At 38.9% G+C, this 25,324-nt stretch overlaps 1 protein-coding gene across 1 annotated transcript in view; it reads left to right on the top strand.

Moving 5' to 3' along the window:
* Positions 1 to 24,276, top strand: part of kcnt2b (potassium sodium-activated channel subfamily T member 2b) — a gene marked incomplete at its 5' end in the record, with an annotated part of 103,957 nt that extends 79,681 nt beyond the window's left edge. The window contains 14 exons of the mRNA XM_079634214.1: positions 7,459 to 7,611; positions 7,697 to 7,938; positions 9,202 to 9,520; positions 10,838 to 10,943; positions 11,048 to 11,220; positions 11,615 to 11,686; positions 12,709 to 12,843; positions 12,925 to 13,036; positions 13,127 to 13,228; positions 15,749 to 15,832; positions 15,974 to 16,102; positions 17,997 to 18,348; positions 19,493 to 19,577; positions 20,868 to 24,276. Coding sequence (XP_079490340.1) covers positions 7,459 to 7,611; positions 7,697 to 7,938; positions 9,202 to 9,520; positions 10,838 to 10,943; positions 11,048 to 11,220; positions 11,615 to 11,686; positions 12,709 to 12,843; positions 12,925 to 13,036; positions 13,127 to 13,228; positions 15,749 to 15,832; positions 15,974 to 16,102; positions 17,997 to 18,348; positions 19,493 to 19,577; positions 20,868 to 20,985 — 2,182 coding nt within the window. The remainder of the gene's footprint in view (positions 1 to 7,458; positions 7,612 to 7,696; positions 7,939 to 9,201; positions 9,521 to 10,837; positions 10,944 to 11,047; positions 11,221 to 11,614; positions 11,687 to 12,708; positions 12,844 to 12,924; positions 13,037 to 13,126; positions 13,229 to 15,748; positions 15,833 to 15,973; positions 16,103 to 17,996; positions 18,349 to 19,492; positions 19,578 to 20,867) is intronic.
* Positions 24,277 to 25,324: the final 1,048 nt, after the last annotated feature.

The following is a 25,324-nucleotide window of genomic DNA, read 5'->3' as shown; positions in this document are numbered from 1 at the left end:
ACTATGGGGAATGCCTCCGGCATGACAGGTGTCTGAAGCATGATCTAAACACGACAGTTGCATTGGCCGGCGACAGCCTATGACACCATTACTTATGCGACCGTGAGTATAAAAGGGCGCCTGAGGAACACCTTCTTTGTCTTTGGGATCCGTTTGTTTGAAGTACATGTGAAGGTGCATACACTTTTCGTTCTCAAGGGAGCTAAATGTGTGCATTGTGAGGATTTCTCAATGAAAGGGATTTGGGTGGAATGCCTTTGACTCTTTGAAGAAGCTGGATGTGCTAGGTATAATGCATTGGAGACTGCCTACATTAGACAGGTAAGAAGCTTTTTCTTTCTGTTTTCTCCTGAGGGATAGTAGTTAGCTTTTGCACAAGAGCGTTCGACTCTCAAGGAAATTGAAGTCACTCATAGCGATGCATTCGAATCTGACGTTTGAACTAAGCGTGCTTGACTCTCGAGGGGGCTAAATGTGTAATTTTGCAATGCGGTTATGTTATTGGTTCCACACAGGCTTGATTCTCTCTTGAAAAAGAGAAATTATTATATATATTTAGGAGTTGTGGTAAGTTATTGCCTGTGCCACGAACATATTGATATCTGGTTTGGTGGCACGAGAGATGTGAGATCGCTTGTGGCAGACTTTGTGGCCAATTTCTGTCGACATAAGTGTCCTGCTCCTATGAGCCTTCTGTTTCCCCTTTGATCTCTACACTGAGGCAGAGAGATCATAAGAGAAACCATATTTGGCCTCATACCCGGCGCTATGGGCGGGCCTTAGGGGGCCGGGCCCGCCTACAGAGCTCCTGTGCCCCCCCTCCATCCAATTTGCATTTAATAAATTATTTTAAAAAATAATAATTATTTACGTGTAGTATTTATATATTTATTGATGTGTGTATTTAAGTGTAATATTTGACTCATAATCTTATTAAAAAAAAAACACACTCGGAAGTTTGACTGATTGTTTACAAAAAAGGGGTTTCCCCGCTGTCCCGCTCTAACAGCAGCATCATATCGGTAAAGTTACAGCAGCGAAGCGACACGCGCTCGGTTTTGCCTAAGCTAGCTAGCTAGGTAAATTAATTGTGAATTGAAAAAATATGGATATACGAAGGTTTTTCAAATCGTCAGCTTCTGGAGGGAAGGAACTAACACCTGTGGCGCCTGAAACACCTGCTACAACGACAGAAGGTGGCGGAGCCCTGGCTAGCAGAACCAGTCATGATCCAAGCTATGTTTTTTCTGGCGCTAGCCAGTCTGGTGAGCATGTCGTCACGGTGGGACCAAGCAGGCCAGTGGAATTATTAACAGACTCAGTGTGTGACCTTGGCACTGATGAACCCAAGCAGGTGATTTTGGACAAATATCCTGTGAAACTGTATGGACTGAAAAAGCGTTCTTTTAGCTGCAGTTGGTACAAAAATAGGGATTGGCTTGAATACTCGTTGAAAGCAGATGCAGCCTTTTGTTTCCCATGTCGCAAATTCAGTTCCTCAGACACAACATTCACCATGAAAGGATTCACTGATTGGAAACACGCAACTGAGACTAGTAAGGGATTGAACAAGCATTGTTCCTCTAAAGAACACTTGAGGTGTGAATCTATGTGGAAAGAATCCAAAAGACGCAGACAGACAGGTACAGAGATCAGCACTCTTGTCCACGCAGACCAGCTGGCACGTAATAGATATTATATATCGGCTATTATTGACATGATTGAGTTTTTAGCTGTAAACCAAATGGCATTCAGAGGAGACGATGAAAGTTTTGCCAATATGACAGACGAAAATGCAAACACTGGAGTTTTTCTCTCATTATTTGAGTATACTTTGAGAAAAGATCATCATCTGGCTGAAATAACCAAATCCATCCCTCGAAATGCAACATACACAAGCCATGATGTCCAAAACGAGATAATCGAAATGATGAGCGCCATACTGACAGAAGAAATTGTCAGAGAGATCGGGGACTCATGGTACACCATCAAAGTGGACGGAACCCGCGACCCTACAGGTCAAGAAAACATTTCAATAGTTGTGCGTTACGTTGATGAAAATTACACAGCATGTGAACGCTTATTAGTCATGGCTACAGCCGAAAAGGGGGATGCGGATACTCTAACTACAACAATAACTGATGAGTTGAAAAAAAGCGGACTCAGCACTGACAAGATATTAAGCCAGGTTTATGATGGTGCTTCCCTTATGTCAGGGAAAAATGGAGGAGTGCAGAAACTACTCAAGGATAAACTTGGCCGTGATATCCCATACGTGCACTGCTTTAATCACCAGCTTCATTTGGTTATTGTTCATGCCATGTCAGTCGAGAATGCAGTTGAGGAAGTTTTCCATATCTGCAATCTGCTCTACAAATTCTTTAGAAAACCCACAATATCAATTCACTACAAAGGCCAAACTTTAAAACGCCTGTTGGATCAGCGGTGGACAGGTCATTTGGCGACAGTATCTATCATCATTGACAATTTTGATGATATTTTAACAGTACTCACTGAAGTGGAGCGTTCGAGGGCCTTTGGAGCAGATGTGCGCATCGAGGCCGTGGGTCTCCTTCGCGCAGTTACGCAGCTGAGCTTCAAGTTCATAGCTAACCTGATCCGGAGAGTTTTAGCCCTGTTAGAGCCCCCAAACCGCATGCTACAAGCCGAGAACATGGACTTGTATACTGCTGTAACACTCGTTAACAGTGCGTCGGAATGCATTGGACAACTTCGCAATGAGACAGCATTTTGTGCGTTATGGAACACATCTGTACCAGCCGCCAATGACGACGCGACAACAACAACTGGACCAAGTAACGTTAAGAGAAAGCGTGTCTTGAACCAGAATCTACGGGATTTTGTAGTGGAGGAAAGTGTTGGACAAAACAAAACAAATGAAAAATCTGAACTGGAGAGGTTGTTTTATAGTGTTGTGGATGCAGTGCACGGAGAGCTATGTGCGCGTTTTGGTGAGCGTAATAGCCATCTCATTGGTGCGCTGGCTGCCTTGGACCCGGAGGCCGACAGAGAGAACTTCATGGATACAGTTAGGGTAAAACCTCTACTGGATCTAACAGGCACTGAACTTGTTGAATCAGAGTATATCGTGGGCCGCCAGTTCCTTTACAACAAACTCTGTGAAAGTGAACTTCCTCCGGATGATGGAAAATGGACACTGAGCAACATGTTAACTAAATTCAGCGGTGCCCTGCAAGCAATGCCCAGTGTGCTTACTGCCATGACAAATGCTGTGACACTGGGCGCATCAACAGCTATGTGTGAAAATTCATTTTCCACACTCAAAAAAATTTATTCTGAACACCGGCGGAGCATGCTTCACAAACGGAAAGCCCATCTCATCCAACTTGCCTTCGAGAAGGACCTTACCAGGAGATTCAGAAACGAGTGGAAAGAGAAACTCATGAGGAGATTCCACTCACAAAAACGTCGACTTCAGCTGTATTAACGTGAGTAGTCCAGTTGTTTGTATTAGCCTATACTCTTCTTAAGTTGCACCAGCCGTGGTGTAAATTGAAAATAGCCTACGCACAATGGAAACACGTCAATTTCGCAAAACTCCTGTTTATTACAAAAAAAAATTCCGCTCGCATGAGGTGGTTTTTCAGGCAATTCGATAAAGGTATTTCGCAAGCCTGCAATGGAAACAGTTTTTGCGCATTTACAGTCACCTGACTAAGCAGACGCGGTGTGTTTGAGGTTCATGTATAGCTACGCAAATAATAATAATTTTATATTATTTTATTCTAACATTTAATAGACTATATTTAGAAGACGCTTTTATGCAAAAAAGCGCGCACTGCATGGCACGGAGGCGCGGGCGCGAACACTTGCATTTCCCAATCAATAGTGGAAACAACTTAAAATACTCTGTTGTATTTCTGGTCATACAGAAAATAATAATACATTAATTCAACTACTTTTATTTGTGTAAACTCGCAATAACAAGAAAACGTTGTGCTTTTGTAAAATAAATTAAAACAATCAGATGCACTTTCATGATCTCCGTGAAGTGGAGCGCGAGAACTGAAACAAAATATGTAGCTAAAGCTCGAAATGTCCACTTTAAAACGAACAAATTGGAATCGAAAGCTAATACATTCTGATTATGTAATGCGTATGAAAGTGCATTTCTCTCTAAAAGCGCATCTGCTTAACAGCGGAGATGGAGATGTGATTTTAGCTGACACTTAGAAAACAATAGTTTATTAATGGCTTCACATTCAGCACTGCGGGAAAAACATCAATTCCAGGTTCTAATTTGGTATTAGAAAATCAGTAAAATCGACATGTTTTCCATATTAATTTGTGAATATTGTAAATGTTTAATAAAGGAGCAAAAAGTATTGATTTAATACTTAACTTGAGATTTGTGACTATTGGGCTGTTATTAGGCCTATATAGGAAGTTGGCTTATAGCATGCTGTGTTCACGGAACAATGCAGACCAAGGCTATAACTGTAACATGATATCTTCAGTAGCCGAAATATGAGTGGGCAATCGGCTAATTGTAGTTACGATATTGAAATCGCCTTGAAACTGTTGTAGCAATAGTTGGTTGTTGTCCTATATAAAATTTTTTTGGATGTCATAAATAGGCCCCCCCAAGAATATTAAATGCCCGTCCATTGATTTGTTTCTGCCGCCGGCTCTGTTTGGCCTGCATTTATCCTTTTAACACTATAAGTAAATCTGAAGGGATTGTGTGAGCACGGAAATGTGTTGATGCCTCCATACTATTTTTCATTGGTTGACGCATCCTCATTGAAGGGTATGATCCTGCCATTTAGATCTTTATGATACTACATCACTCCTGAATGGCAGGATATATGTCCCTCCCCCTTCTGGGGAAGGCTGGATGGGCTGTCAAGTTGTCAGGCTGTCTGTGAGCCTCCTTGGTAGGCTCCTAGTTGGTAGGCTGTGTGAGCCTCATTGGTAAGCTGTGTTCTGAGCATAAGTAGTGGTTATATGCTCTCCCTCTGAACTGCGAAATATTTTACGCCTTAGGGTAAAGTGTCATTTGGTTTTCTCTCATATTTGAAGGTCATCTTTCTAGGCCTCCGCTCCCCAAAGTTCTGAGTTTTTTAGCACTATTAGGTGTTGGCTTTCTACAGCCCCCTGGACATACTTGTTTTTTTAGGTTGAGTGTTGTTAGGTCTCCTCTCGCTGTAGAGAGTCGAGTTTATAGAGTTGAGACTTCCGCACCTAAAGCTCCATATAGATATTAGTTGCAGGGAGGGTTGTGTTGCTTGGCCTCCTCTTGTTTTGAGAGTCATCTTGTTAGGCCCCCACTACCCAGAGCTTCATATAGACAGGACTATCAAGATGTAGGGCTCCTTTGTGAGCCTCTTTGGTGAGACTGTCTTTAGCCTCAGAGCATGATACAGGTAGTGCTAGAGCCGAAGGATCTCTTGAGTGCCTCCTCGGTTATCCTTTTTCAGGGTTGAGTGGTGTAGGCTTCCTCTCGTTTTAGAGTCTTTCTGTTAAGGCCCCTGCTCCCCGGAGCTCCGAACCGGAAGTATTTCAAGGTTTATTTATTTGTTTTTAATGAGACTCCTTAGTAGATGTTCTTCAGTGTAGAGTGTAGTTAGGCCACCTCTCTTTAAAGAGAGGTATTTTTGCTGAGGCTTCCGCTATTAGAGCTCTGTACACACAGTAACACTGGAAAGTCTGTACAGTCTTAAAGTTGAGTTTTGTTAGAAAGAGTCGTTTTGCTAGACCTCCGCTCTGCAGAGCCCTGCTTAGACAGTATCTTTAGTAAGTATGGCTCTGGGACATGAGCCTCTTTCATGAGACAGATTCTGGCATAGAGTTTAGTTGGGCTTCCTCTCGTTTTAGAGGGTCATGTTGCTGAGTCCTCAGAGCTCTTAGAGCTCAGTTCAGATAGTAGTACTGGAGCTGTAGGCTCCATGGGAGCCTCCTCGGTTAACTCTCTTAAGAGTTGAGTGTCGTTAGGCCTCCTCTCATTCTAGAGATGCCTCTGCTCGCCTGAGCTACGTACAGACAGTAATATTAATTGGTTCTTTGGAGCGTCTTTGATGGAACTGTCTTTGGCGTAGGGTGTAGTTAGGCCTCTTGTTTTTGGAGAGTCGTTTTGCTGAGGTCTCTGCTCTCAGAACTCCATACAGACAGTAGTACTGGAGTTTTAGGCTCTTGGGGAGCCTACCTTGGTTAACTGTCTTTAGGGTTTAGAGTCGTTAGGCCTCTTCTTGTTTTAGAGAGTCGTTTTGCTGAGACCTCTGTTCTTCAGAACTCCATACAGACATTAGTACTGGAGTTTTAGGCTCTTGGGGAGCCTCCTTGGTTAACTCTCTTTAGGGTTGAGAGTCATCAGGCCTCTTCTTGTTTTAGAGAGTCGTTTTGCTGGGATCTCTGTTCTTCAGAGCTCCGCACAAACAGTGTTATCAGTATGATGGCTCTTTAGGAGACTCTTGGATGGGATGTCTCTGGCGTAGAGTGATGTTAGGTCTCCTCTCATTTTAGAGAGTCATTTTGAAGAGGCCTCTGCTCCTAGAGCTTCTTGCAGACAGTAGCAATAACGGTGTAGGCTTTTTGTGAAGCCTCCTTGGTTACTGTCTTTAGGGCTGAGTGTTGTTAGGCCTCCTCTCGTTCTAGAGAGTCATCCTACTGAGGCCTCCGCTTCTCAAGGCTCTGCACAGACAGTATTGTCAAGGTGTATGGCTCATTGGTGTATCACTGTCTCTGGCTTGGAGTATGGTTAGCCCTCCTCTCTGTTTAGAGAGCCTTGAGTGTCTGCTCTTTGAGCTTTGTTTAGCGCATATGGTTAAGTGCAGTAGTACTCCCCTCGCCTTTGTGGATCATTATGCAAAGTATGCCAGGGTTAATGTGATTTAGCTTTGGCCATATTCCCTTTAAGGAATATCTTTTTAAGTATGATTCCAACCCTTTAAGCCAATGTCTCGTTCCCCTTCTCAGGGAACCATGGTTACATGCGTAACCTGAGATGATTTCCGTCCCTCCATTGACAGTCCATTTGCCCAAAACTTTGATGCTTTAGAAAGTTCGTACAGACAATCCATAAAGCCTCCGTTGACTATATTTGATGTGCTCCACAATGTGGGTTGATTGGGTTTATTTGTGAGCAAAAGCCTAAATCTGTTCATCATATCAAGTAATTGTATCTATTCACAAGACTTGGATTAAACCGCTCAATTCATATGGATTACTTTCACAATCTCTTTATGACCATTTTGAAGTGTTGGTGTAATGGACTTTTAAATAGAGGATCTAAAATCTCTCAGGTTTCATTAAAAGGTCCTCCTTTGTGTTTCAATGATGAAATAAAGTCTTATGAAAGTCAACATGAGGGTGTAAATGATGACAAAATAAAAAAAAAATGAGTGAACTATCCTTTAAATCTTTGTAAATAAGATGTGAAAACATTTTCAAAAGATCATCCATGTCTATCTGTCACAGGGAAGGCGCTGCTGGCTCAGTCGACCAATGGCAGCGCACCTACAGGCGCTGTGCGGCCAATGAAGTGCACCACATCAGGCTGGAAGAGAGCAAGTTTTTTGGAGAATATCAGGGAAAGAGTTTCACCTTTGCTTCCTTTCACGCACATAAAAAGTAAGCCTCTGGATTAAGCTCCAGTGAATTCGTTTGTTTTAATTGCAGTAAACGCACACAATAACACTGTTAACTGCTGTGGCAGATACGGGGTGTGTCTGATCGGGGTGCGCAGGATGGACACAGCCAACATCCTCTTGAACCCTGGACCCTGCCACATCATGGGAGCCTCCGACACCTGTTTCTACATCAACATCTCCAAAGAGGAGAACTCTGCCTTTGTCAGGGGCCACAGAGAGCCTGTGAGGGGCGAATCCAGAGGGGTCCCACAGACAATCTATCATGGGCTCACTCGCCTACCAGTGCACAGCATTATAGCCAGCATGGGTTAGTTTGTCAAATCAAATCTTTGACGATTAATAATCACACAGATTATTGAGAATAACAATGATAAAAAGATCTTTCACTTCAGTTTCATCATGACTTTAATAATTAATTTATTCACATTGAATCTGAAATCATGCAGTAAAGTGTATGGTTTCCTTTACGTTTTCTTAACAAATATTGGACAGGATTAGAATGACAAAAATAATATTTTAAATATTATATTTTTCAAATTTTTTAAATATAAATAATTAAAATATTTTTCTTTTATCCTCTTAAATCTTAGCATTTTAAACTTTTTATTATTAGTAGTAGTAGTAGTAATGATTATAATAATAACATTTTATTATGTTATGTTACAATTATTGTGCTTGAATTGAGCGTGATCATGGTTATCGTGATTAATTATAGTGATCAGTTAATTATAGTTAATCAGGCAATCATTTTCACTGTATGAAAACTTTGTGAAGATATAAATCACAATAAGTCTGTCTGAATTAAACCATTATTTATTAGTATTATGTCATGTATTGCTCACAGTTCAGTAAATTCAGTTACTCTTGTTCTTTACTGTGGATGTGAGATGGATGTAGACAGAAAAAGAGAAACATGCTTTTCAAATTGACTAAAATTTCACTAGTTTTTTTTTTTTTTTGCGAACAAAATATTCAATTTTAGTGCAATATCTCCATCTAGTGAAAAGCAGTGGAACTCATGAATCATCTGTCGTCTCTTGGCCCTCAGTGGTTTGATTAAAGGTGCTTTAAGAGATTGGAGCCGATCTGCTAATTTCCACCATTTTTCAACTACACTTATGGCGCCGATCTGCTAATTTCCATAATTTTTCAGCTGAGCAAGTTATTGCATTTTCATGAAAGATTACGACGACGACATACATTTTTTATTCTGAATAATTGCACTGATGAATCATGAACCTCAAGTTGTTTCAAACCTGTATTAATTTATTTCTTCTGCTGAACTTAAAAGAAGATATTTTGAAGAATGTCGGTAACCAAAAAGTTGAAGTTCCCATTGACTTCCATAGAATTGTTTTTCCATACTATGGGGCCCATGAAATGTTTGGTTACCCATATTCTATAAAAAAAAATACATAGAAAGAAATTCATAGAAGTTTAGAACAACTTGAGGGTGAGTAAATTATGACACAATTAAAAAGTTTGGGTGAACTGTCCCTTTAAGAAAGCAAATTCAGTCAGTTTTGATTTCATGTAGTCTTCAAACTCCGACTCTTTCGTCCTATAACAGGCACGGTAGCCATAGACCTGCAGGACTCGAGTGACAGCAGTCCCGAGGGCACGGGCCCGGCGGCTCTGGGCAGCGGGACTGTGAGCAGGAGCGGGTCCAGGACAGAAGTGGGGGGATGTAACACTCTAGCGCTGCCAGCAATGGGTGGCTCAGCCGAGGAGAGGAGGCACAGCATCGCCCCCGTCCTGGAGGTGGTTGACAGGGTGCACAACCCCACGTTTGACCTACTGGGGGACCAATCGGAGGATGAGGGAGGAGAGGAGGGGAAGGAGGAAGAGGAGGGAGAGCAGAAAGGCCAGTGGTGGGGAGCACACTGCGAGTGAGTATTAGGCCACGCTGGACCAGGTCTTGGTATCTAGATCTAGACTACATAAATGTGGCATTAGTCTCATGAAGCCAAACTTTTAACTATTGGCATAAATTATGGCCCACTTTACAGATTATTGTGGCCAACAAGGTGGGAAATATCTGAAATATATAAAAAAAAAAAAATCCAAAAGTAATAAATATTGATTATTTTACAGATTTTACACTACCATTCAAAATGTTGGGGTCGTTAATATTTTTCTGAAAGAAGTCTGTTATGTTCACCAAATACAGTTAAAATACAGTTTTTTGAAATGTTATTAAAAATCACTGATATCTATTTTAATATTAAAATGTAATGTATTCCTGCGGCAAACCTGAATTTTCAGCATCATTACTCCAGTCTTCAGTGTCACGTGATCTTTCAGAAATCATTAATATATGATGATTTGATGCTCAAGAAAAATGTATTAATATTATCAATGTTGAAAACAGTTGTGCTGCTTCATAATTTTTTTTGTTCAGGATTCTTTAAATGAATACAAAGTTCAAAATATGTAACAGCATTAACTTGAAATAGAAAACTTTTGTAACATTATAAATTAATTTAATCATAATCATTAGTTTTTAAGTAATTGTTCCAAAAGTAATAAATACTGATTATTTTACAGCTATAGCATAGAAAACAGTGGAATCAGGGTATAAAAAGTTATATAAAAAATATAAAAACTAAGACAGACCAATTTTATTTAAAATAAATGTATGTCATAACGACCAGTGAAGGATGTAGTTTGGAGGTCTAAATGAAACTAAGTAGGAGCCATTTTTTTCTCTAGTTATGTACTTGGCCAACTAAATTAGGTAAGTTTTAATAATACTTGGGAAAGGTAACAATTCCTTAAAATAATACGTATTGAAGTACAATTCACTCCACTGAGCATGAATACACTTTACCGGCTATTAAAAGACACACAAAAAATTGATTTAGATTTTAAATTAATCCTTTTTTTCCAACAAGGACGCATTCGATTATGGAAAAGATAAAAGTACAGAAAATGGGTTCGTTTTAACTTTCTATTCATTGCAAAAATCCATAAAAGAAAATGCATCATGGTTTCCACAACAATATTAAGCAGAACAACTGTTTTGTGACTGAAAACGCTGAATAATGATGCTGAAAATTCAGCTTTGCCATTACAAGAATAAATTAAGAAAAAATATTTCAAATTATAATAGTCTTTTACAACATTACTGTCTTTGCCCTATTTTAAAAACGTATGAATGGTAGAGTTGATGTGTTTATGTTTGTGCGCTTGTGTTTCTCACACAGATGGGTTAAAGGCTACCCGCTAAACTCTCCGTACATCGGCAGCTCTCCTGCCCTCTGCCACCTCCTGCAGGAGAAAATGCCCTTTTGCTGTCTGCGCCTGGATAAGGTGAGTGTCTGCCTCTCTCCAAATATTTGATGTCACACAGTTCACAGACGCTCATAACTACACCCCTCTCAGCACACGATCCTAACCGCAGATTGCTTTCTCAGGCTTGTCATCATATGCCCTATGAGGACGCTCGCTCGTACGGCTTTAAAAACAAACTGATCATCGTGTCCGCAGAAAGTGCCGGGAACGGCCTCTATAACTTCATAGTCCCGCTGCGGGCGTATTACCGGCCCAGGAAGGAGCTCAACCCCATTGTTTTGCTACTGGAGAACGTGTGAGTGTCCTAAAAACAGAAACATTGAGAAATAGGCTACTCGAGCCTTTTAGATATCGTCCGTCCTTTGTTTTTCACAGCACTGGTCGCCTTTCTGTATTTATTATGACCTAATCATTGTTTCTCCTGTAACAGAAAACTAATATGGGGAGATTCATCGTCATATAATTCAATCAAATGTAATAAAACTCTGAGTCATCTTGTTTTATCCCTGATTGGATGTACACTGGGGAGCAGCTGCGGGCTGGATTTCATTATTTAGATGCCCTGGAGCAGGGCGAAGCGGTGTGATTTTTGTAAAATACTTGGAAAGAGACATTTGTAATTCAGTTTGCATGTTGTTGTCAAAGCATCACCTCAGATTCTCAACATTTCTCTCTGCGGTGTTTGCTAGACCCGAGGCAGACTTCTTGGAGGCCATCTGCTGGTTTCCTATGGTCTACTACACAGTGGGCTCCATCGACAAGTAAGATAAGCTTAACTTGAAGCATATGTATGATATATATATATATATATATATATATATATATATATATATATATATATATATATACAACATACAGTGGGGAGTATTTGATACACTGCCGATTTTGCAGGTTTTCCTACTTACAAAGCATGAAGAGTCTGTCATTTTGATCATAGGTACACTTCAACTGTGAGAGACAGAATCTAAAACAAAAATCCAGAAAATCACTTTATTGATCACATGATTTTGAAAAAGCCCGTAAAAGTCTTGCGCGATCATCCGGTGTTGCTGAAAAAGTTTTTGGGTATATCCAAAAAAATATATGTTTTTTCCGAAGTGTTGACAACTTAGTGTTAACTAATAATTGTTGCAAACTGGTGTGACGGATCTTGTCGCTTCTGTAACTGGATCTGGTCTCACTAAATACAATTCTAACTCTGTTACACTGGCACTATCAACAAAATATTAGTGCATTCCTGGAACTGGGCGTCGTTACACTACACCCTTATGCATCGCTTTCTGCCAGGACTTTTACAGGCTTTTCCCAAATTACAGAAGTGACCTCGACGTCTATGTTAGCGGTAGCATAAGCCATCAGGCAAGTGTTATTTAAATAAACTCCTGATGTACTTACAAACTTTACAATGCCTCGTTTTATGAGTACAGATCCTATTTTTACTACTGTAGTAGAAGTTTGGTACCATTCCGGGCATTATTAGTGGGGTAATTTACGAGATACAACGTTGGATCCATTAGCGCCTGCACTAAGCCATTCAGCTGATATCTCTATAACCTCTAACTTTAATAATGTTCGACCAAGGGGAAAAACGTTTATGGGGGGTGTTTGGCTCGATGTCATGGTGCAAAGGACCCTAGGTTGAAATCACTCCGATCCGTCCCTTTAAATTTAACCAAAATACCTTTTCATCAGTTTGGGTTCTTTGGTTTCTTTCGATTCTGTACAGTTTAAGTGTGTCTGTTCACGTCATTTTACTGAGCTTGTCCCTGAACACTGTGTGCAGTTTGGATAGTCTTCTGCGCTGTGGCGTGACGTTGGCTGACACCATGGTCGTGGTGGACAAAGAGAGCTCCATGATCGCTGAGGAGGATTACATGGCTGACGCCAAGACCATAGTTAATGTTCAGACGCTCTTCAGGTAGGTCCTTCCTTCCACACGTGAGTCTTTCTGCTTGAGGCGTTGGGGAACCTGACACTCTCTCCTCACTGTTTCTTAAAGGCTTTTTCCAGCTCTCAGTATCATAACTGAACTCACACACCCAGCCAACATGCGCTTCATGCAGTTCAAAGTGAAAGACCACTATTCTCTAGCTCTTTCTAAGCTGGAAAAGGTGAGACACAAATGCAATACAATATAAACTGCGTTTATATATTTTCTAAAGAATCCCAAAATAACCTCTTTTGCTCCATTTGTGCTGTAGAAAGAGAGAGAGAGGGGCTCTAACCTGGTGTTCATGTTCAGATTACCGTTTGCCGCTGGGAAGGTGTTTAGTGTCAGTATGTTAGACACTCTGCTGTATCAGGTAACCATGAAGTGATCCTCCCATGACTGAACTGCTGTATTTTGATGTATTTCATTATAATAATAAATAGCTTAGACCATAAAGGGGTGTTCGTTCTGTGTGGAAAACCATGACAGAAATTGTCATAATTTGATCCATGTGTTAATGATTATTCATCTTTGTTCATGATATGATATGTTGTATACTACTACAATTCATATACAAACTCATTTCTCTCGATTCCTTGTCAAATTACAATGGCATGGGATGACTTAACCCTCTGGTGTTCTTCGTCATTCTTCCGTGTTTTTTTTTTGTTTTTTTTAATTTTTTAATTTTATCGGAATGGTACGAAACTTGGTAAAGGTTTTGGTACTTGCTATGGGAACACACACAAAAATCATGAGCATAATTCAATAAGGTTAAATGCTGAGAAAAATTGTCACACTTGTGTTCCTCGTGGTCAGAAATGACCGCATTGGAAATGAATGGATGACGAATTTCATCTCGTGCAAACTTTTGGTACTGCGACCAAAAAAAAATCTTACTGAAAGTTGAAAGTCCACTCAAATGTTGAGCTTGATACACAACTTTTTTAGATTTATGACTTTGATTTTCGTGCAGTTTTAGAGTAAAACGTGTTTTTGAAAATATATATTGCATATAAAAAAAATTAAAGTGTTTTTGTGCATTTTCCATAACAATCACTTAAAATTCTGTAACTTTTTAAAGTTGACTTTTCAAAACATTTTTCACTTAAGCAATAATCTGCCACGTGTTTGAGAAGAGATCAAACTTAAGTCTGTATAGTATTCAAGATTTACCACAGTTTAAGTTGGAAAAATGCTCGAAAAGTTTATAAATGGATTATAAATACATACAGCGTAAATCTAATTTTGTACCATAAAATCCCCTAAAAAAATTTTTTTTTAAATAAAAAACATTATCAAACTAAAATATAGTACATTCATTTCATTTAAATACTTCTTTTTTTTTTTTTTGACCGACAAACGAAGAGCACCAGAGGGCTGTTCACTATTTAAGACGAACATCAGACCAGAAGTCATTCATTTTCAATAGAGCCATATGTGTACATGTGTAATTCTCAGGACCGATTTGAGCTTTGTTGCGTTGAAATATTGAAACTTTTTCGGCTAGAAAGTATGCGACCGCCTGACCAGTTTTGATGTATTCTACTCAAAACTGTGAGCATGAGGTGAGAATTACCCAATGTTTTTCTAGTAAATTATATTCTTTAAAACATATTTCTGTAAAATGGGTGGACATTCCAAACTAAGTGTTTTATAACATTAAAACATTAGTTTGGTTGATTAGCTCTAGACAAGCTAATGTTTTTACAATGCAATGTATTTCAGTCTTTTGTTGTGTGGATATGTTCATTCATTCATTTCACCAAGGTGGAGGGTAATGGCAATCGTATGCGTATTGAGTGTTGGAGATCGAGAAAAGGCAGCTTTAGACTTGCCATTATGATCCACTATGACCAACAATAAATCCACTCGAGAACGCAATAAAGCAAGAAAATAACTGTATGTAAATGCCCTGTAAAGCATGGCAGATGCTATATTTAAGGTGCGTCACATTGGCACAAATTCAGTGAAATTTTGTGGGCAAAAAAGTTCCATTCTCTGTTGTCAGTAGTGTATGATGTTTGAAGCGCAGCTGACACAGAGGTCACTTTCAAACCAGCAGATAGAAAAACTTAAACCCGTTGCGAAACCTGCGAGGTGACATTTTTAACTTTCACATGAAATTCCAAGTTATGTGGATTCCCATTGAAATAACTGGATTTTGCTTGTGAAAATTAGCAAATTTGACTGCACCTTCACACTGTATCTGGGATAATAATGAGAAGAGATCCCATTATTATCAGTGATACTGGATGTGGAGCGATATGACAAGACACATAATAGTAAACCCAATTCTATTCCTGACGTACTCCATGTGCTTGTGCTTCTTGCGACAACAGTACAAGTGAATGTGAAACTTTCACACCTATTGACAAGTGCATTGAAAAATATGTATCTTCAACATTTCAGGAACCGTTTTTTTTGTTTTGGATTTGGGTGGAAAACACAATCCTATCACACAATCTCAAAACAGTGGCTCTGAGCCAATTCTGAATGTACAGTTTCACAGCAAAAGCAATGTTTTAGCTGAACTTTTGAACAGTCTGAATTGAATTTGGCGAGACAGAAAGACTGGAAAAAACAGGCCCATTACACCAGTACGTCTCTTGTTTGCATTGTCCTCAACAATTCTGTCTCAAACTCATGAGTCATTGGGTTTGAATTGATCTGAAGCAATGCTTCCTTAAACATACAAAAAGAATCATTAAGGAACTTAAATTCCTCACTATTCTCACCCTTATACACAAAAGCGGTTCCTCACACGCCTTCCGTTCACATCGAAATGGCATTAAATATGGCATTTACCCTGACCTAAGGTCTAGTCTACTGAAACGCTGTCATGTTTGCAGAGTCATTATGTCTGATTTCATCATTTGGGTGTGTGTTTTAGTCCTTTGTGAAGGACTACATGATCTCCATCACCAGACTGCTGCTAGGTCTGGACTCCATGCCTGGATCCGGCTTCCTGTGTGCTGTGAGTGCCAGCGGCCCTTCCCAAACATCCACAATGAGACTATCACTTAGCATATGGATAATAATGCCAATAATGATGTTGGTCATAATGAATTTTAGGGCATTGATGATAATACTAATACTGCCCTGGTATTCCTTGTAGATGAAGATCACCGAGGAGGATTTGTGGATTCGCACTTACGGCCGCCTCTACCAGAAGCTGTGCTCGTCGACGGGGGACATTCCCATCGGCATCTACCGCACTGAAGCTCAAAAACTTCCTGTCTCAGAGGTACAGTACATTACCCGCCAAAGGTTTGGAATTATTACGATTGCTTTGAATGAAGTCTCTTTCAAGGCTGCATTTATATGATCAACAATACAGCAAAAACAGAGACATTGGGAAATATTATTAAACTTTAAAATTACTGTTTTCTATTTGAATATATTATAAAACGTAATTTATTCCTGTGATCAAAGCTGAATTTTCAGCATCGTTACTCCTGTCTTCAGTGTCACATGATCCTTCAGAAATCATTCTAATATGTGACCCTGGACCACAAAACCAGTCACACTGGTCAATTTTTTTTAATTTCTATTTATACATCAACTGAAAGTTGAGTAAAAACGCTTTCCATTGATGTATGGTTTGTTATGATTGGAAAATATTTGGCCGAGATGCAACTATTGAAAATCTTGAATCTGAAAGTGCAAAAAAATCGAAACATTGAGAAAATGGCCTTTAAAAGTGTCCATTTATGTTCGCGATTGTGCTACATTGACTCACAAAAATAAATGTTTTATATATTTATGGTAGGAAATATCTTCATGGAACATGATCTTTACTTAAAGGACAAGTTCGGTATTTTACACTTAAAGCCCTGTTTACAGATCGTATCTGATGAAATAGAACGGTTAAGATAAAAATTTGGACACATGCTCCTGTCCCGAGAATTTTAGGTTTATTTAGCGTTTGTGGACCTATTTTGCCAAACGCGTCAGACCCAGATTCTTCCGTTGAGAGCTTGAATAATAGACACCAGTTGGTGGCGATAATGCACCTTTGCCAATTGCAAGCAAACCGCTGGCATTTCATTGAATACACAGAAGAAGCAGAAGAAGAAGCGGCGGAGGAATATCGTACCTCACACAGCACATTCAATACAAGTCAATGGAGGTGGACAAACACAACGATAAAACCTGTTGGAAAGCATCTTTTTCAGCGATTTTTTTTGGGATCATATCAGTGAAAACCCCTGACCACTCGGTGAGTTTCACGTCTTTGTAAACGAAAGTTTAATGTGTTTTAGGAAGGAATCTGCCAGTGCACATAGACAACCATTGTGGGGGTGGGGGGGGAAAGCTAAATAAACCTAAAATTCTCGGGACAGCAGCATGTGTCCAAAGTTTAATCTTAACCGTTCTATTTCATCAGATACGATCTGTAAACAGGGCTTTAAGTGTAAAATACCGAACTTGTCCTTTAATATCCTAATGATTTTTGGCATAAAGGAAAAATGTATAATTTTGACCCATACACAATGTATTGTTGGCTATTGCCACAAATATACCCGTGCGACATGTGACTGGTTTTGTGATCCAGGGTCACATATGATGATTTGGTGCTAAAGAAACATTTATTATTATTATCAGCGTTGAAAACAGTTGTGCTTCATATTTTTGTGGAAATTATGATACACTACCATTCAAAATGTGTTGCACTGGCTAAGCAAGATATTAGAATGCGAATTTACGAAAATACGAAATACAAGAATACGAAAGATATTAATACTTTAATTCAGCAAGGACGTATTCCATTTACAAAATGTTTTATTTCAAATAAATGCTGTTCATTGAACATTCTATTGATCAAAAAATCCAGAAAAATAATTCGCTTTAAAATATTAAGCAGCAAAAACAGCTATGATAATAATAAGAACCATTATAAGTAATTGAGCACCAATAATAATTGATAATTGAGTCATGGAAATTTTACATTAAATTTACATTTTAAAATATACTCAAATAGAAAACTCTAATTTTAAATTCTAATAATATTTCACAATAATACAGTTTTTACTTTACTAGTTTTTTGCTTTATAAATGCAGCCTTGATGATCAAAAGCAAACTGTTGTGATTCTAGTGTTTCTGTGGAGGACTGACTCCTCTGTGTGGCTTGTCTCAGTCTCAGGTGTCCATCACGGTGGAGGATTACGAGGATACGCGGGAGCCCCGCGAGCCTCTGCTCTGCCGCTCCGGTCTTCACCGTAACTCAACATCATCCGAGCCGCCCTCCTCGTCCTCGTCATCGTCGCAGGCCGCGGACCACCCGCTCCTGAGGAGGAAGAGCATGCAGTGGGCGCGCCGGTTGAGTCGTAAAGGTGGACGGGGCTCCGGCGGGGCCAAGGGCGTCGGGAGCGCTGCGGAGCGCATCAGCCAGCAGAGACTCAGCCTGTTCCGCCGCTCCGAGAGGCAGGAGCTCAACGCTCTGGTCCGCACGCGCATGAAGCACCTGGGGCTCTCGCCGTCGGGATTTAGTGAGTGTGCACACACCGCTGCTTCTTCAGACTGGGTGATGTACTGTAGCTAAAAAATATAATATTGCATATCTACTGTCTTTTTCAGAATCAGAATCAGAAAGAGCTTTATTGTCAAGTATGTTTGCACACACAAGGAATTTGTTTTGGTCACAGAAGAAGCTTCCAGTCCACCGAGACAACAGCAGTACACAGATAAAGACTAAAGAGATATATATGATAGAAGATACACACATCACCTGTTTTCCACATTGATAACAATAAGAAATGTTTCTTGAGCAGCAAATCTGCATAATAGAATGATTTCTGTATTTTTGCATGAGACTTCTTTCAAAAACATAAAAACTTTCAAACTTTGTTTTTGTATAACAGTAAAGTGTAATAAAAAAATACTCCAATAATTATATTATATTTATTATATTATATTAATGTATTCTCGGTGCACCAATGCTTCTTTCACATCATTTTACGCTCAAAAAAATAATTAGGCCTAAATTTAAGATTTATGGACTTGAATTGGATTGAAAATTTCAATCCATTTGGATTACACGGTTTTAACATAAACAAACTGGTGAACTTAATGTGATGCATATTTGTCAGTCATACAAAAAAGAATCATCATGACATGGTTTATTTTTAACTATTTGCATATATTTGATTTAAATGCATTTATTCAAATGGCCTAAATCCGCATCAGTCTGTTCACTGTGGAAAAAAAATGTAGAAAAATAAATGAAAATGGTTAAACTATGGCTAGCTGTGAAACAAGCGATATTCAGTTAGCATGTATGATATTGAAATTGATTTATTGATGATAAATATATAAAGCTGGTTACTTATTTAAAACACATTCTGTTTATTAGTACTATTACAGAAATCTTACCTGTTTCGTGCATTTATTACTGACAAATTAATATCAACATATTAGTTTAGCATTAGTAGGCTTATTAGTTGATGTTAAAACTGTGTAATCCAAATTCAAATACAAAAAAATACATAAAACTTAAATTTAGGCATAAATATTGTTTCAAGTGAATCATTCAAACACTTTGTCCTCTGTGTCAATTCTGTATGTTCATATTTTTGGAATTTTATGTTTGGAGTTTGTGATTTATAGTCTTGTGTCCTGCTCTTCTTGTGTCAGATGGGATGACGGACCCGGGCAACAGACTGTCCTATATTCTGATTAACCCTTCCCCTGACACACGCCTGGAGCTGCACGATGTTGTGTGAGTATGGTGACATCTCAAGGTAGCATTGTTGGGGTGCTTCCAAAATGTATAAATGATACAACTTAGCCGTTACACTTTATTTTGATGGTCCACTTTAGACGTCGTTGCAACTACATGTCAACTAACTCTCATTAGAGTATTAGTTAAGTATTAGTAGACGGTTAGGGTTAATAGGATAAGTTGACAAGTTGCAAAGTTACTAAGTCAGTAGAATGTCTGTTAGGGGAGCATCAAAATAAAGTGTTAGCAGATATTAAGCAGACAGTCGACTAATACTCTAATGACAGTTACAAAGTTACTTGTAGTCAACAAAATGTCTAAAGCGGACCATCAAAATAAAGTGTTACCAACTTACCTTCTTTTAGCCAAATATATTGCAAGTATTATTTGTAAAGAATGTCTACATAAATAGGTAAATTCCATAGTGCATTGAGAAAAATGTTCATAAAATATACTTCAGTACTAAAATAATATCTTAAAAAATAGTTACTTATAAAGGTGATGTAAGATGTTTTTATGTCAAAGTTTTTATCCATTAAAACTCATCTTTAACTTAAAATAGCTTGAATGTAACTCTACACCCTTGCCTCATTTAGTATATGCGGTTCTATGAATATTTAAATGATCCCCGCCTCCACTCACTCACACCAGCTCAGAGATCCACTGGTTGACGATCACACGTTGACCTGATTGGTTACAAGGTAGTTTGTGACGTCAGAAACACCAGCGATTTCAAACCGCGTTTTTGAGACTGTCTTTGGTTCACTGCAGTTTTAAGGAGAAAATACTCAGCAACGGTGGTGACATGAATTTGCACATGGTTTGTCATAAAGCATAGTAAAAACACCACATAGACATATAAACAACATTAAAAGCTTGATTTTCATCACAGGGGGACTTTAAAAATACACCCTCACCCACCCCAGTCTATTATTCGTTGACTGCTATTAATATGTCATTCATTGGTTTATTTCCCCTAAAAGTGTAAACATTCAACCTCTGAAGCACAATCAAAACATTGAGAGCGGTCTGCTCAGATTTGCAGATGCGCGCAAAAGAGCCGTTTGCAAGGTTGCTCAAATATATGCTTTATTTTTGTCATTTTGCTAGGTGTCACTAGTGTTGCAGAAACTACATACTAGATTTTTTAAATAAAAAATTTGTATTTTACCCTATTTTTGTGTGTGCTTTGTATTTTAGATTGTTGTATTCTGTTGATGAAACACCCACTTGGCTGTTTGTGCAACAAAGCTTAACTCGGCTCATTAACTGTGGTCATTCCTACAGGTATCTGATCAGACCAGATCTTCTGTCACCAGTGCCTAACCAGGCCGGCGCTCGCAAGCCTAGCGCAGGGCCAGCGGAGGGACACAGATTTGACACAAAGGACAGCACTCATCTATGAACACGATCACTACAGGCCACCAGCGCGAGAATCACCTCCCGAGAAGATGGAGCAAACTGATGTTTGTGCGCGTGTAGAGAGAGAGAGAGAGAGAGAGAGAGAGAGAGAGAGGAGAGAGAGGAGAGAGAGAGAGAGAGAGAGAGAGAGAGAGAGAGAGAGAGAGAGAGAGAGAGGAGAGAGAGAGGGGAGAGTACCTCTGCAGATGGGACTGTGAGCTGAATATACACTGTAAAAAGTGATCTTGCTTTTAGTGGCCTTCACTCAACTTTCATATCAACTAATCAATAAGACTGAAGTTGTTGAGAAAACATGGTTTCAAAAGGTTTCATTGATTTAACTAAAGGACGCATTTGACAAGGTTCATGCATTTTGGCATGAAATGTGACCTGGACGGGCTCTTGACAAACCTGTCATTTCAAAAATGAAAAGAAAAACATACTTTTGCATTAAAAAAAAATTATTAGATCAAGTTTTTAGATGCTTTGAATGACAAGTAAACACATTTCCCGCCCAAATTAACCTTATTGTAATACATCAGGACATTTAGCTTTTTTTTTTTTGTAATTGGCATTCTCAATGATTATTTTAATTATATTTCAATTACATATTACTGTATTGTAATAAAACAGTGTAATACTACTTACAGTGCAAGAAATACTACCATGAAGCATTAAGGGCCGTTTACATGACACCACTTTCAACTAAAAATGGAAAACTTTGTATGCGTTTTGGCCGTTCATTTAAACGACAATGGCACAAGGGGGCCTGAAAACGCTAACTTTTGAAATTGGGTTTCAAAGTGCACGTTTATGAAAACGATACCGTTATTGTCTCTATGTAAACAAAAAAAACGCAAATTTGTGAAAATGGTGACATCATGCGCATGCAAATTTCGTGTTGGAGCGTAGTGTTTCTTTACAAATTGACATCAGCTACTACTGGCCTGGCATGAATAACACAGTGTTTTAGTCATTTTTGCAGATCTTTGTGAACAGGGATAGTTTTGACAATGTTGTCGTCTGTACGCGAAAAAAGAAAAGGAAAAACGTTTCCGTTTTTAGTACATCGTTGCCCTGTAAACATACCCTTAATGAGGAACCAAACAAGACACAGGTGAACTTAATCAATAAGTACTCTTACGGACCAACTAGCCATGGGAACAAAGAGAACAGGAAATAAACACAACATGGGAACCAAAGGAAAACAACATAAGAGTCCACACACATAACATAACCGTTACATATACCATATAATATGATCTTATACTGTATACTTTACCATTTAATTAATAAAAAATTTTTTTGATGTAATGTAAGAATTAGTAAAAATGCACTTACTGTGTTTAGCAGAAAATAAGTCGGTTATAGTTTATTTCAATTGTCCACTTTAGACATTCTACTAACTATAAGTAAGGTTTCAACTACCGTACATGATACAAAATAAAGTGTGAGCAGATATTAAGCAGACAGTCAACTAATACTCTAATGACTGCTACAGTAGTTGACCATTAGAATACAGTGTTACCAATAAGTCACAGCAGGTCAAATTTGTATTGTTAAAAGAAAAACAGAAAGGTTAAGTCGCTTTTGTGTGTGTCATATTTTATTATTACATTCATAAATAATATAGATGACTGGTAAATACATTTTTTTACAAACATTATAACCACTATATAAACATGTATTTTATCACATTTTAGTCACAGCACATTTCAGATGATAAAAAAGGGACTTATATTCTGGAAAATACAGTAATTGTCTTAAAATTATGAAACAATCATAATGGTCGTAAAAATAGTTTTCATGTTCTTTATGCAAAACATAATTTCTTTTTTTACAGCTTTCTTGACAGCTCTTGTAAGATTCACCCAAAATAGTATTTAAAGTTGACTCCATGAGCAACACTGCCCAGTTTGCTAAATAATATAAGCTTTATTGCAACAGTTTAAATTTCTCAGTAGCTCTTAAGAACTTGAAGGGAAAAAAATCATCCATAATTTCTAAAAAGTCGTTTTTTCAACATACACCAAAAGTCACGTTCCTTTAGGTCAAGAAGCATTTATGAGTTTGATTCCCAGGGAAGACACATACTGATAAAAAGTAACGAAATAAACATTTTTAATGTACATATATGATTAAGTCTCAAGACAATCCAACTGAAAACAACCGAAAGTGAATTGTTTTGACTCAAATATTTGTCTCCACTTTATAATTTGTCAAGACAAGTAGAGTATTCAAACCGAACAATGTCTGTTGAATCTCTTTTAAATACAGTAAATGCATATTCAAATTGTTTCTTTTCTTTTATGAAATTGACAAAGGTCTCCATATAAAATACTGGATTAACTTGACATCATTTTAAATCACATCAATGCAACTGGATTACAAACTTTTGTACAGTTAAGCAACAAATCACTTTTTGCAGTGTAACCTAATTCTTATTTTCTTACAAAAGGATTTTCCAACGCATGGACCTTTGAAAAACTCATTTACATTTGATTTATTTTTGATGCGAGACAGCTGAGGCCACGTAAGTGCATTTAATGATGTAACTTGTATTGTTATCTCCGTGCATGTGTGTTGAATAGCCAACACTGCCAATCTTGACATGGACTGCCAAAGGAACACGTTTGCCAAATGTATGTGGAAGGGTTTTGTTCTCTGTTGCTCATGTGCATTGAGTGTCTGTCAGCCGCTCTGCGAACCCTGGGACGATTAGTCAGGCTGTGTCACAATAGCGGCGTTCATACGTTTTCTACACAGTTTCTAACATTCTAATTTCTCAAACTCTTTCTGGACTTGCATATTGCTTTACAAGCAGCAAGGCAGACAAAATGGAGCTTATTAAATAGCCACTGGACCAAATGAAGGATCCGCAATCTTTCTCGTTCTTTTTCCGTGTCATCTGTTCGATTTTCTTAGAACAAGCCTTCTGTGTCTTCAATGACATTTTGAAGTTGTCTTTGAACAACATTTTATTCTTTCTGTGAAATGGCTGTTTGATGTGTGCATTGATAAGATCATCTGTTCAGCTGGGTTTGTGGGTTTATTTGTTTTTCCCCCTTCTATTGAGATGTTTATGCCTTTGCCAAGGCTGATTTTGCCATTTGTCAGTTTAATATCCTGTTGCTGGCATGCATGCTAAAGATCATGCATGTATAGACCAGGGATTTGTTCGTCCTGCCATAAAGTACAGGAGTGAGCGAGAATGTACCGTCCCGCTGCTCTGTGTTGATAGTGCACTATTGCCTTGATTCGGTGCCATTCAAACACGAGCATAATAAAATCAGCCAAACCGATGACTTGTCTCTCATGATTTTTGGGTTGCCAAGTACCCACAGAAGGGTTGCCAAGTACCCCAGACAGCAACATAGGGCCCTATCTTGCACCCAGTCAATTGCGCTTTTTTTGCACCCGCGCACAGCGGACTTTTCCCTCCACAGACGCACGTTGGCAAATTAGGGAATGAACTTGGGCTCGCGGGGGCGGTTCAGTGAAAAGAGGAGGAGTGTTCCGGCGCAAAAGTTCCCTGGTGCTATTTTCCAGTTTTAGAAAGCAATTGCGCCACTGACCAGGAAAAACCCCGTCTAAAGATAGTGGCGTGTTGCGCGTTAGTCATATGCTATTTTAAGGGCGCGTGCTTGGCCATAATGTAGTGTGTTAACGCGCTTACACTTTTATTCTCTAATATAAACAGACGCAGCCGTTTTCATTTTTGCAAATCATACATTATTACAAGGAAAAATATTAACACACGAGGGAAATAATTTGAAAAAAATCTATCTAGATTTTTTTATTTTTTTATTCTAGATTAGGCTACACATTTAACCAAATTATACGCCTGTTTAACCGAAGCTAATTTGGGTGGGTTTCTCCCGTCATCCCCAATGTCACTTCTCTGTGTTTTACGGCCCTGACGAGAACGTCGGTCTCCTCGGCTGTGAACCGCTCCTGGCGTGCGCTGGCAAATCCGCCGTTATAATAGCAATCCGCGTTGGAACAAGCGTGCCGGCTCTTAAAGGGAATGTGAGAGGACGCTCTGATTGGTTTATTTCACGTTACGCCCAAACCACATCTATGAATAATGAAGCTACTTCAGACCAACCCCTTTTACATTTGCGCCAGGCGCAAGAGTCATTTATCCCGCCGGTATAATAGCAACAGCGCCGGGATCCGTCCACAAAGTTACTTGCGCTTTGTGCTTTGACACTTGCGTTTCAGATCGTTAAAATAGGGCCCATAGTGTCTTCCCAGATCAGGGTCACATCTGGTACATGTTGATTCCATGCGAACCAGATTTGGGCCGGATCTGGGCCGACACTATGTTGCTGTTTGGGACT

Source organism: Phoxinus phoxinus (genome assembly GCF_949152265.1).
Source record: "Phoxinus phoxinus genome assembly, chromosome: 1".
Taxonomy (NCBI): domain Eukaryota; kingdom Metazoa; phylum Chordata; class Actinopteri; order Cypriniformes; family Leuciscidae; genus Phoxinus; species Phoxinus phoxinus.
This window is presented reverse-complemented; position numbering and strand designations above follow the sequence as displayed.